This window comes from Ceratotherium simum, chromosome 10, assembly GCF_057802395.1.
Source record: "Ceratotherium simum simum isolate JZ-2026a chromosome 10, ASM5780239v1, whole genome shotgun sequence".
NCBI classification, from domain to species: Eukaryota; Metazoa; Chordata; class Mammalia; order Perissodactyla; family Rhinocerotidae; genus Ceratotherium; species Ceratotherium simum.
In genome coordinates this window covers 81,623,029-81,636,990 of record NC_141909.1, presented here as the reverse complement: position 1 = coordinate 81,636,990, position 13,962 = coordinate 81,623,029, and the positions used below count along the sequence as shown (strand labels likewise).

The 13,962-nt window shown below is 42.2% G+C and overlaps 1 protein-coding gene and 1 pseudogene across 2 annotated transcripts in view; both read right to left on the bottom strand.

The window, feature by feature from the left end:
• The window catches only part of XPO4 (exportin 4), a 132,856-nt gene extending 130,158 nt beyond the window's left edge, over positions 1–2,698 (bottom strand). The window contains exon 1 of one of the 2 annotated variants that reach the window (XR_015553506.1): positions 2,090–2,277. Coding sequence is in view for 1 of the 2 variants with exons in the window: in XM_004435249.2 (XP_004435306.1) it covers positions 2,401–2,469 (69 nt within the window). In the remaining variant the exon portion in view is untranslated. Of the gene's footprint in view, positions 1–2,089; positions 2,278–2,400 lie in introns of those variants that run through there. The other variant, XM_004435249.2, reaches the window with a different exon arrangement.
• On the bottom strand, positions 2,563–11,084 carry LOC101404833 (CCR4-NOT transcription complex subunit 4-like; annotated as a pseudogene).
• Positions 11,085–13,962: the final 2,878 nt, after the last annotated feature.

Genomic DNA, 13,962 nt, shown 5'->3' with positions numbered 1-13,962 from the left:
TATGCTGATTTTTATTAAAGAAATATACAGACTACCAAAGAGTAAAATTAAGCAAAAATGATTGTGAAAGACATCACTAATTACTTGAATCCCAAAACATATTAACAGCTAAAATATATAGCAATTTTCTATAAACAAGATTTCCTCAAACAGATATCCATCTGACCCACAAGTGGATAAATGTTAAAATCACCCACTTTTTTTTTTTTAATATTCTAATGCTTAATAATTGAAGTAGATTTAACAATCTTAACTATCCTCAAATGAATCAATTTATCTGCTTTCTAGTCTCACTACACTAGACATTAAGAAGCACAGACTGGTAACAGACTGACTGGAGTCGGAGTTCCCACTCTACCACTTTCCTTGAAAATCTGGGTAAATTACTTAGTATTTACATGTGTGAGTCCCTTAGTCTATAAAATGAAAGTAATAATACGCACCTCAGAGAGTTACTGAGGATTAAACAAGGTAAAATACGTAAAGTGCTTGGCATAGTGCCTCGTATATAGTAAGCACTTACTAATGTGAGCTGTTATTAATAAGTTGGAATGCAGCTTTCATACTGAGAAATAACGCAGTAACTGATACTCTTACACATTTCTGGTACACATTTTTGAAAGTAAGTGGAAATTTCCAAAAACGAATTTCCTATTTTTAATAACATAATATTTTTTTAATACTCTTTTCCTCTGGAAAGATTAAAAAGTACATAAACGGATATCTATACAACATATAGGAGAGGTGGTGAGGTAGAGTGGAAAGAGATCCAGCTTTAGAGCCAGACAGACCTGAGTTCTAGACCTAATTTAACCATTTAGTAACTGTAATCTGGGCCACTTCAACTCGCTCTCAACTTTGTAAGCTGTTGCAAGGATTCATGAAGTATGTAAAGTCTCAAACACAGTCTACCGCATGTAGTATGCCCTCAATAAAAAGTACTTACTACTATTCTTCTCAGCTACTCCCTTATAGGTGATAAAACTAGCTTTGTCAGGGAAGAGGGAAGGTACTGGTAAGCACAAATACCAATTAATATTCAGGCCAATGATGAAGAACACTAATTTTATGTTATCAATATAAGAACTAAAGCAGTGTTTTTTAAATCAAACACTTCTAACGAAAATGAGGCTTCTAGTTCCTAGAAAATTTTCAGGTATTTCAGGAAACGCTGTCAGGGATTTTAAGAACCTCGTATTAAGGGAGATACTAGGTAGTTTTTTCTGGACTTGCAAGAGTCTGAAAACGTTATCTACTCAGTTTTGTGACAAAACGATTCACTTAACTTTGCTCGTAATGAAGCAAGCAAATACCGCTTTTTATTATACTTCTCAATTGCATGAGCTAAATTTCATGACCTATCTGGTGTTGTGCGTGTGAAAACAAAACTTAATAAATGAAACTACAAACTATGTTAGAATTAGTTCAAATATTTTTAAATGTGATGCTCGAACACATAACTCAATCACCGAAACAAAAGGAAAAGAAAAAAGTCCAAAAAGGAAACAAAGCTGGCTGCATTCAATTCTTAGAAAGGCTGAATCAATTCAAGTAATCAAATGAGCCTCTAACTGCCAAAAAAAATCTACAAACACGGAGGTTATACTTTAAAAAATAAAACTGGGCCAACAAATACAAACACACAGTTCACCAAGTAACTGAATATAGTTTATCCTCACTTCTACTCCCTGCGTGGAATACTTTTTGGAACCTTTGACTTGGCCTTCCCAAACTCCCTGAGTAAAGAACCTACTCATCAAACTGTGTATTGTATAGTGTAAGAATGAAGTTAACGCGCGACCCAGAGGGAGCTCAGTCCTGGAAAAAGTTTTGCCCCAATGACCTTGGTCCCAAAGATTCCCCTCTCTCCTGCCGGTCCTTCCACGTGCTGCCGGCTGCGGTTACCCCCGAGGAGGCTACAGGTCAGAAGAAGCGCTTAAGGACCTGAATGCCCGAAGGGAAGGAGGATGGCTAACAGCACCTGGGCTGGGCCATCTCTCCCCTCCTGACACCAACTCCCCAGCGGCTAGCACACAGCCCCCGACCAAAGCCCTTCGGGGATGACCTGACCTCACTCCCCGCGCCTTACCCTCGCCCCAGTCGGCCGCAGCATGTAGGGTGAAGACCGTGGCCCAGGAAACTCTCTTTCCTACAACACCATATTCCGTGTCCCGCTGGGGTGCCGGACATCCAGGGGAAGGGGACAGCCCCAGGAAAAGGAGGACGAAGGCAGAGGAAAGTGGGATGGAGAATCCTGCGCCACGCCACCACCACCTCCTCCACTTCCAGAGGTCCCTGGAGGCCCCTGCCGGTCGCCAGCCCAGCGGCGGCAAAGCCTAGCACAGCAGGGCCAGTCGGAGGCCCCCAGGTGCCGGCGTGCGGGGGACGCGGCGCACTCACCATCAGAACTTTGGCCGCGTTCTCCAGCTGAGCGATCACTTCTGGGGGCCCCAGCGCCGCCGCCATCATGGTCTCTCTTCAATGACGCGCCATGCGCTGCATTCTGGGAGCGGGCGCCGCGGCCGGCCAATCGCCGCAGCGACCCCGGAGCCTCTCGCGCTCCTAGCGGCCGTCGCAGCCGCGGTCGCCGCCGGCGTTGCAGCTTCCGTGCGGCTGGCGTGGCCTCCGGCTTCTGGGCTGCAGGGATGGACAGGAGCGTGAGCCAGGCCGCCTCGCCGGGGCTGTGGCGCCCGCAGTCCGACGCCGGGCAAGGCCAGGGCGGCTGGCCCAGACGGCGACGGCCGCGCGCGGCGGGCGCCCGCGGCTCCTTGCCCGCGCATGCGTACTATCCGGCGCCCCTTCCTGGCGGCTTCTGCAGCGCCTGTCCCCAGGACCCGCTGGGTTCCCTCCACCGTGAACACACTCCGCCCCATCAACCGGTAGTGCCCGAGACGCCGGCCGGCTCCCTCGGTTCTCTGCCCTTCACTCCATCCGCCCCTGCCCCTCCTTTCTCTTCCACGCTCCACGCCCCGCAGGCTCTGACTTGGAACCGCTCTCCCCACTTCCTCTCTTCAGAGTGCGCCTCCGTTCCTAACAGCTCCGTCTTCTGCGTCCTACTTCTCTGTCCCTCTTTGCCATAAAAAAGAGCATTCCAGGATAGAACGCTTCGTTTTCTTAGTGGAAGTCCTGCAGGAGATTTGTCCGAATTGATTTGGACAGAAGGTCGCTGCGAGACCCTGGCAGGAAAACCCACCCTCTCTTGCCGTTTGCTCTTTCCGAGGGCTGTCTCACATAGGAGAGGGGGTATCCTGACTACCTGGCTTCCTGAGTCCAGTAAGAACTCAGTTGCCACCAGTTTTGTCGTTTTTAAGGAATTCATAATAGTAATGTTAATTGCGGAATCCATGCTGAAAAGTACATTAGAGTATCTAGTAATCCAACTTTCCCTCCAGTGCTTCAATCTCCTTTACAACGTTCCAGGCAACTGGTCCTAGAACAGCTATTTCAGTATTCAGACTAGCTTTAACTGCTAGAAAAGTTGTTTGGACGGAAGGTTTTTTTTTCTGAGCCGATATCTACTTTTCTATAATTTCTACCTTTTGGTGCTGTTCTGTTTCTTGGGGAGACACAGAAAGTCAAACGCATTTCAGTGTTTCTAAGTTTCCTCTGTTGAAATCTTCCTATATTTCTTCTTCCTAGTTATAAGTAAGCCATACTTTTGAAGTTTTATTTTTTATGTCACTGCAAACAGAATTGCATTATTAGCTCCATCAAAAAAAAAACCAACAGGTTGTTTCTTGTATTTGACATCTCTCTTGAAGTTAAGAAAGTGAATTAACAAGGGTTTTGTTGCTTGAGAAACAAAGGAAGTTTAACTTTTATTTCATTACATAATGGTAAAGTGAGTCAAAATGCAGTTAATGGCCTTCTTTATTTTAAGAATTGTGTGAAACTAAGTAGTTAACATAGTCCCTGACATGTAGTAGGCACTCAATAAATATTTGACTAAGTATAATATTTGCAAAGAGTAATTACTGCAGATAAATGCTATATCTGCAAAAGTGTAGACAAATGAATAGTTTGTGACATTAAATGTTTGAGGCATATAATGCTTCAGGTTGGGCCTTGTGTTCCAAAGCATTTGGTTTGTGCAATTACATAAGAATTTTGCATCTAGACATTCTTTAAGAAAGAGGAAGAAGGAAAAGTATTTTATCAAATGTGAGGATGAGTATGCTTCCCTTGAAATTAGTGTTTTGAATTTAAAGGCTTTGTAGAGTGGGTTACAGACATCTCACATAACTGGGAGCCATGAATTTTAGGGCAGGGAAACATTGAAGTTGTAAAATCTCAATATTGGAAGACACTAGAATTTACCTACTAGTTTAACCTCCTCTCCAATGCCTGACTCTAGTTATTTTTCTATTTATTATTCAACAGTCATACTCTCCTGGGAAGGGGTAAGGAGCCTAACCACATGCTCTTCATATCCTGAAATAGAAGAGAAGAAAGTTGTACAAATTCCAATAATTTCTCACTAGGCGTGAGAGAGAAATATTTAAGGTCTAGGAAAGTGTTGATGTCAGGTTGAAACATTCCTGCAATCAAGAACATGTCACAAAGACATCCCCTCTAATCTTAGGGTACTCCTTTAACACCTATGATGTCATGGGCTCCAAAATTATTCTTACTTATTCTTCACCAAAAGTGATTAGTTGAGTACATTATATATTTTTCCTTGGAAAGATAGGTTTGGTGTTTTGGGTTTTGGTTGTTTTTTTTTTTAATAGAAACCAGTGGAATTTGTCGTATAGCCAACTTTACTAAATTTTGTGTCTTTCCTAAATTAGTGGCTCTCTGGGAACATTTGTTAAGCAAAAACATAATTACTGACTATCTCCACTGCTGACATTGTAGTGCAAGGGGAAAGCCAGCTATTGTAGATCACCGACAATGATATTTTAAAACTAGAAGAGAGGGGCCGGCCCTGTGGTATAGCGGTTAAGTGCGCACGCACCGCTGCTGGCGGCCCGGGTTCGGATCCCGGGTGCTCACTGACACACCACTTGTAGGGCCATGCTGTGGCTGCGTCCCACATAAAGTGGAGGAAGATGGGCACAGATGTTAGCTCAGGGCCAGTACTCCTCAGCAAAAAGAGGAGGATTGGCATAGATGTTAGCTCAGGGCTCATCTTCCTCACAAAAAAAAAAAAAAAAATGATCTCCTGTTTTTCAAATGAAGAAAATAAAACCTAGAGAAGTTAAGTGATTTAGGACCAAGCCAAGTGGAACCAGTCACCTATCTTACAGTTTAATATCTTTTGTGATCGAGTAGACGAGGGCTGGAATTCAAGTCAGAAGAACTGAGTTTGTACTGTTTCTCTGCTTCTAATGGGATATATTTGCTGGGTAAGTAACACCATCTTAGGACTTCAGTTTGATCATTTGTAAAATGGAGGCCATCACAAGTGTGTGAGGTTCAAAAAAGATAATACATTTGAGACAATTTTGTGAAGCTATAAAGCATTCTATGAATGCAAGGTATTACGATTATCAGTTGAGTACTTATTTGGCACAGTGCTTGATACTGTAGGACAAATTGAAATTGAAGTGATGGTCTTCGTTTCCAAAGAGTTTGAGGTCTAGTTGAGAAGATAAGACTAATGTATTTAAAATAACAGCAGTGAATTCATTTTCATCATTTCTCTCACTCCTTTCCAACTGTGGTATAATAAAAAATACATTTGGTCTTTGTCCCTGGTTTCTGGCAAGGAACTCTTAAAATCCAGAATTTCCTGAGCAATAGGAGTGTCTTTTGCTAATCATAACAAGCCCCTTCAATCACACCTGAGTTTATGCAAATGAGGTGACTTAGGGTGGGGCCCCTAGATAGCCTCAAGATGGGGTGGTCACCCAAAAAACCAAGTGGTTAAAGGGTAGGAAGCTTGGTTCCTTTGGTTTTGGAACCATTCACCAACCTCCAGGGAGAAGGGGGGCTGGAGACTGAGCTCTATAAAAACTCTTTAATTTGGTGAGCTTCCAGGTTGGTGAATACATCCACCTGCAGTGACACACCCCAACTCCATGGGGACAGAGGCTCCTGGCTTGAGACCCTTCCAGACTTCGCACTATGTACCTCTTCATCTGGCTGTTCATTTGTATCCTTTATAATAAACCAGTAAATGTAAGTAAAGTGTTGTCCAGAGATCTGTGAGCCATTTTAGCAAATTATTGAACCTAAACAGGGAGTTGTAGGGGTCCCTGATTTATAGCCGGTGAGTCAGAAGTACAGGCTTGCAACAGGCATCTGAAGTGGAGGCAGTCTTCTGGGACTGAGCTATTAATTTGTGGGTCTGCACTAACACTGAGTAGTTAGTGTCAGAATTGAGTTGAATTGTAGGACACCCACTTGGTGTCAGAGAATCATAGACCAACATATAGATTATTGAAATATACAAGAATTTGTATATCTCAAAATAGTAAACATTCCAATCAATTTAGGAATGCTACAGTAATGATAGTTAATGTTTACAGCACAATTACCATGTGAACAACAGTAAGCTGTTTTCTTCTATTAACTCGTTTAATCCTCACAACAACCCTGTGAGATAATATACTATTATTATCCCAAATTTCAGGTGAGGAGATTGAGGCATACAGCAGCTAAGTAAGTTGCCTCAGAAATAGTGGAACTGGGATTTGAACCTATGCTTTCTAGCTCCATACTCCGTGCTCTTAACTCTAGGATACTGCTTCTAGGTAGAGAATAAATCACTTGGAATGATTATAGCTTAAGTAAATAAATTTCAAACTATCATGTCAACTTTTTCAATTATGCCTACTGTGAAGACTCTATTAAAAATCTATGTCAAGGGCCGGCCCTGTGGCTTAGTGGTTAAGTGCGCGCACTCCGCTACTGGCGGCCCAGGTTCGGATCCTGGGTGCGCGCCGACGCACCGCTTCTCCGGCCATGCTGAGGCCACGTCCCACATACAGCAACTAGAAGGATGTGCAGCTATGACATACAACTATCTACTGGGGCTTTGGGGGGAAAAAAAATAAATAAATAAAATTATTAAAAAAAAAAAAAATCTATGTCAAGGGGCTGGCCCCATGACGTAGTGGTTAAGTTCCACATGCTCTGCTTCTGCAGTCTGGGTTCACAGGTTCAGATCCCGGGTGCGGACCTACACCACTCGTCAGCCATGCTGTGGCGGCGACCCACCTACAAAATAAAGGAAGACTGGCACAGATTAGCTCAGGGCGAAACTTCCTCACACAAACACACAAAAAAACTATGTCAAACTTGAATTATATAGAAAGTAAAGCAAAACTGCCTATAGAAAGTATGAAGCTTTTCCTTTTTAAAAGACAGTTTGTTCTGGGAATGTCATGACGTTTGCTATATCCATTGATAGTGCACTACTGGGTGCTCAGATGTTCAGTAACTTGAATTTTATGCCACCTGTGAAGAAGTTGACATTACAGTTTAGTACATTATCTGAGTCTTTCTCTCAGACTTAAATTATGAAATATGGCAAAGTAATCTGGGACTACTATCAGATTCCTTACGTTTGTACAACCCATAATATAGTATTCACTTTTTTTACCTTTTCACGATAATTGGAACCAGGCATATTGGTTTGTTTTTGTGTTTACCGAGGGACCATCATGTGTTTTTGCAGAAGCATCATTTGTCAAGTCATAAACTTCTTGTCAACATAAACACACTGATGAAATACCTTGGAGCAGCAGTTCTCAAAGTGTGGCCTGGGACATCTAAGAGGTCCCAGAATACCTAGTGGGTCCCTTTCAGAGGGTCTACAGGTCAAAACTATTTTCAGATGGCAATAGTAAGCCCTTCTATATCAGTAATTACTTTAAATGTAAACGGATTAAATTCCCCAATCAAAAAACATAGATTGGCTGAACCGATAAAAAAACAGGATCCAACTATATGCCCATTCACATACCGCTTCTATTCAACATAGTACTGGAAGTGTAGTGGTACTATTTACCACTTGTACAACTAGTAAGTATTCACAGGTAAGCAGCATATTATTAGGATAACACTGTGCCCTAATTTAAAGGCCCTGACAAGGAATGTAGATGAATTGTATGAATTATGCAACAGAATGAAAGATTAAGGTATTACTTGAGAGAATCAAGAGACAATCAAAATTTTTTTTAATAGGCATCTCTAAAGCCCAAATTAAATGAGACACTTAATAAGAATAATTCCCTTTGATATAGAAGATACTTGATCTAGAAAATGTTAAGGGATCTCATAACCCAAAGTTCTGAAACTTTCAAAGGCAGCACTACAGAACCAGAAGTATTATGGTATCAAATTTTTAGGAACTTAATGTGTTTCCCCAGAAATAAAAACATGACAGACCAAAAGGGAAATATCTCTTTAAAATATTTGTTTTTCACAGAACATATATTTCTGCACATGTGATATGTCTGTGAATGTTAATATTTGGAATTTTCAAATATTAAGTACTTTATTAATATATAGCACAGTTTCGATGTATGTGTGTGTGCGTGTGTATGTGTATCAAAGTAATTCCAAAAAGTAGTTGGAGAGTGGCTTTATCCTTCCTGCTCTCACAAATTACCATCTTGACAATTATTTTTGAACCAGTTTACTTTTTTTTATTGTGAAATTTTTGTTGTACATTATTGTTTGTCAATCACCGTATAAATGCATCCCTCCGCCCCTTGTGCCCACCCCCCCCACCCCCCTTGCCCCTGGTAACCACTAAACAGTTCTCTCTGTCCATGTGTTGTGAACCAGTTTACTTTTAGAACGTAAAATCAGGACTTTTATTATGCTGTTGAACTCGACAGCACCATAGTTTTAGTGTCTGTTTTTCTTTTTTTTTCTTTCTTCTTCTTTTTGTTTGTTTCATTTATATGACATATAAAAACTTAGCAACTCTCCCATTAAGTAAAATGCTTCTAACCAATAACCAGGTACAACATTCTACCTTTCTTATAAAGCTCAATATTATAAGGCATCCATCCGTTTAAAATTTTTTGAGATTGTGATAAAGATCTTATATGTTATTCCAGAGGAATTTCTGAGACTAACCCTACTGACCCAACCTGAAGTCATGAGTTATTTATAGATGAACCTACCTGCCGTAGGGACCCCTCCCAGAGCTATGTTGTGCCATGGCAGGAGATTCAAGTTTAAGAAGTTACTATTTGAGGTGGGGTTTGCTGTGCAGTTCAAGTGCATGATGCTATTGTGTGGAAAGGTCATCCGAGGGTAGGGGGCTTTCTGGCCTGGAAAACTGAATGACTTATAAACCACCTGGAGCTGCTAAAATTAAGGGGGCCTCTGTGGCAAGCCTGAAAAAGGACTATTGAGAGAGGTGGCATTAGTGGATGCTGCAGGATGTCAGAATCCAGAGTCTGGACCATTGGCAACTGTAGAGTATGAGGAGAGTTTGGAAGAGAGGTGGGCAAAAGGGAGGCTCAGTCTTAGTCTGACAGTTCCTCTCAAGCAGGCCTGCTAAGCTTTTCAAGTGACATCAAAGGGATGAAATGTCAAGATGCCCTCTGGGTGTCTAGAAAAATCAAAGCCAAAGCTGCTTGCCAGTGGGCAGAGGATGACGGTGGCATGGTTTCTGGTGTGAGGAGGTGCTGTGAGCCAGTCCCTGGGTGTTGTGGTGGGGCTAGGGAGAGGAGGAAATCCACTTGGGATAGGGTTGGGTGGTCTGAGAATAGCAGCTGTGACTCTGTCCTTGGTCCTTCCAAAGGAGACCGTGCCCTGTGACTGCATGAACTGACAGAGATGACTGGGCTGAATTTGGACAAACCAAGGGGTAGTAAAGGCCTATTCCTGTTAGACGTCTGTGGGGATCATCACCATCCCCTGTGAGAGAATCTGCTTTGTCGATAGGGCTCTGCAGTGGTATCACTTTGTTCTTATTCTTAACATTTAAACCCACGGATAGTCGGAGGAAACTCAGATTTAGTTTATACAATTCTTTTTTTTTTTTTTTTTTTTAATTTATTTTTTCCCCCCAAAGCCCCAGTAGATAGTTGTATGTCATAGCTGCACATCCTTCTAGTTGCTGTATGTGGGACTCGGCCTCAGGATGGACGGAGAAGTGGTGCCTCGGTGCGCGCCCGGGATCCGAACCCGGGCCACCAGCATCGGAGCGCGCACACTTAACCACCAAGCCACGGGGCCGGCCCATTAGTTTATACAATTCTTGAAGCGGCTTCTGTTCATATTCTCGGTGTGCTTCTGCTTTGTCCTCCAGTTCACGTAAATATGAACCGGTGCTTATTCTTGGAACAGCAGCTGCAGTACTCCGTTGTACCTAGAGATGCCTTAGGCGTTCTGCTGTCTCCACCGTGTCATCACACTGCGTGGCCCTGAGAGCATCTTCTGACCAGAATAGGTGACATGAACGCTGGCTCTTGGACCCTGTGAGCCTGAATATAATGTGCTATTATTGATGGCAACTTTACGTGTTTTGCCAAATGTCCCAAAATATTATGGTCTTTTTAAAGCCTCTGGGTCTGAGGCACTGAGAAAGATCTGCAATAAAGACAAGGTTTTTCTGTACAACGTGCACACTAGGCAGTTGTTAGCAGTTGTCTGATATTTTCTATTTTCTCCTCATTCTTTATCCTTTGCAGTTCTTCCTGGGAGAGGAGGCTCTACACTGCGAGGTCTTCTGGATCTGGCTTTCTACGTGCCGGACAAAGCCCTGCTTCATCACTGTGGACCTGATGCCAACAAAATTAGTGAATCTGGCAGCCACAGGGGCAAAGGGAAATGTTGCCTACTTGCCTGGCTTTTCCCTGGCCATCCTCACAAGACACCCAGAGGGAGATTCAGGAAAACTCCTTGCTTGTCCTGATAACTGTTCAGCAGAGAGAGGACCTCTTGGCTTTCAGTGGGTCCTTTGTCAATACTTTTTAAGAGTGTGAAGGAGTTCCAAAACAAAAACTTTGAGAACCACCACATTAGAGAATACATCGATTTGGAATAGCATCCTCTGATATGTCTAGTGGGAAGGAACATAGTATTTGGCAAGACTTGGTTTGTTTGCTTTTTTAACTAGAGAAGTCATGATCTACCTCAGCCAGGCTGGTCCCACTCTCCCAGAGACCAGCCATGCCATCTGCATTCTGGCCTCCACTCCGCAACTCCTGTTCCCCCCACCTGTCATTCCCCTCACCTGTCACACCATCCCTCCTCCTGCAATGATTTTCATCCTATTTATCTTCAAACAAAGCTCAAGCCCATCTCTCATCAAGACTGCCCCATGGGCCGGCCCTGTGGCTTAGCGGTTAAGCACATGCGCTCTGCTGCTGGTGGCCTGGGGTTCTGATCCCGGGCGCGCACCGACACACTGCTTCTCGGGCCATGCTGAGGCCGCGTCCCACATACAGCAACTAAAAGGATGTGCAGCTATGACATACAACTATCTACTGGGGCTTTGGGGAAAAAAATAAATCAATAAAATAAAAAAAAATAAAAAATAAAATAAAAAAAAAAGACTGCCCCAACAGGCTCTCCTGACTCTGTCCCCACACATTCACTTAAAAGGAAAAAAGAGTCCTATTTGAAGTAAAACTGTGTTCTTTCTGTATCTTTAAAATAATTCTCTCTCCAAAGTTCTAAATTCATCTAAATCTGGAAGGTAAATGCTACAAATTTCAAGTTTGATGAAAGTATAGAACTTATAAACTGAATCAGGTAAGCCTATCTGCTTTATACTGTTGTCCTGCAAAAACTTGTGATGAATTTATGTAGAGACTCCCATGGATTTTCAAACATTCAAGCTTCAATTTTAAGCATTCAATATGTGCGAATGGATGCTCAGTACACGCATCGAACATAATGCTGCTCAATATATTTTTGTTGACTCAATATGGAATGAACAAATAGTAGGGGCCCATAATGGTTCAAGGACAGAGTAAGCCACGCCATTCAAGGATCCTTTGACAATTGTCTAGTGTTTTGGGGGTGGGGAGAGCACATGAAGCAGATTTGCCTTGACATAATAGAAATCTGCACAATATTGTTTTTAAGTGACTGTAGGTTCAACAACACTTTCCTAGAATATATAGATATAAAAAGAAATTACTAAAAGACAATATCGTAATTTACAGGTGTTTTAATGAAGAATTCCTACTTTCCTTTCCTTGGAAACAGTGTGCCAAGAAATTCTGTGGACCCTTGAGGAGTGCAAATCTCACTTGCAAAAGCACATCACCAGCTCCCTCTGCTGTTTGTTGGTTTGATTTGGAACTCAGAGAAGCTATGATACTTTCTAGACTAAAACACTGCAGAGAATTCAGGATAAATTATCTACTGGAGGGGCCGGCCTCGTGGCGTAGCGGTTAAGTGCGTGCGCTCTTCTGCTGGCGGCCCGGGTTCGGATCCCGGGCGCGCACCGCCACACCACTTGTCAGACGGTGCTGTGGCGGCGTCCCATATAAAGTAGAGGAAGATGGGCATGGATGTTAGCCCAGGGCCAGTCTTCCTCAGCAAAAAGAGGAGGATTGGCAGATGTTAGCTGAGGGCTGATCTTCCTCACACACACACAAAAAATTATCTACTGGATTAGGTACAGACAAGTGTATCGATATTGGTATATTCTGTATGTATATTCCAGAGTAAAGGAAATCAAACCACCTAGTACATGTGCGTAAGAGCATTTCTACAGGTGTTCTTATTACCTTATATCTGTGTTTATTTCAGCTGTGATCATGAAAGCTATTGTGAAGAAATAAAACTTGCAACAGTTATCTCTTTACTTTTATTTAGAATAAATTTCATTGGCCTAGAAGAGAAACATGCAGAAAAATCTAAACAAAATCCAGATGATCTCTGGAAAAGCTATTTATGGAAGATCAGGACAGAGCAACCAAAGCTCATTTAGGCCATTCTAAGCCTTTAGTTCTGAACCCCTACTTATCACAATTCACAACTGCAGTGGGAAATTCCCACGCTGCCTGAGGAGATACACATCATGGGGCTGCCTCTGCCTTTAACTGAAGCCTCTTCTCTAGTTCAACAATTCTTTAAGTTCAAAATTCTGGGGTAAAAACAACTAATTTAATTAGGAAGAAAACCTGCAGTCATATTTGGGGCAACAATTTTGTTTTCTTTCTCTAGCCTTAAAGTGTTTCTTATTCCAAGTACTAAAGACTTCTTGAAATCTCAAAGGTGGATTCTAGTTATTTCTCTTTAATAAAAGTAAATAATAATTTTTAAAAATACTCATAGATTCATCTATAAAGTGCATTATCTTAGTTTCTAGCTCGTTCCTTTCCTAATCTTTATATGCCTTGTGTAGCTCATTATTTTACCAGTTCCTAAAGACCCCAGACTTAATTGGAAAATACAGGTTTATTTGGAAAAAGGAATCCTGTATATTTTTATAAAACAATCTTTGGATAAAAAAAGAGAAGTTATCTATGAAAAAGCATGCTCTATGGGGACAATCTTTCCTTGACAGTCTAGATCACAGCTGATACGTGATCATTGTGCTGCGGGTTCGTTACTGGACTAAGCACTGATATAATAAAAGGAAACTTACGTGAAAAATGGGTTTTAGACTGTTTAATGTTTGAGGAAGAATTTAATTATTATTATTTTTTAAAGATTTTATTTATTTTATTTTTTTCCCCCCAAAGCCCCAGTAGATAGCTGTATGTCACAGCTGCAAATCCTTCTAGTTGCTGTATGTGGGACTCGGCCTCAGGATGGACGGAGAAGTGGTGCCTCGATGCACGCCCGGGATCAGAACCCGGGCCTCCAGCATCGCAGCATGCGCACTTAACCACCAAGCCACAGGGCCGGCCCAGAATTTTATTATTATTATTATTTTTTTTTTTGCTGAGGAAGACTAGCCCTGAGCTAATATCTGCTGCCAATCTTCCTCTCTTTTTGCTTGAGGAAGACTAGCCCTGAGCTAACATCTGTGCCAATTCAATCTTCCTCTACTTTGTATGTGGGTTGCTGCTACAGCATGGCTGATGAGAG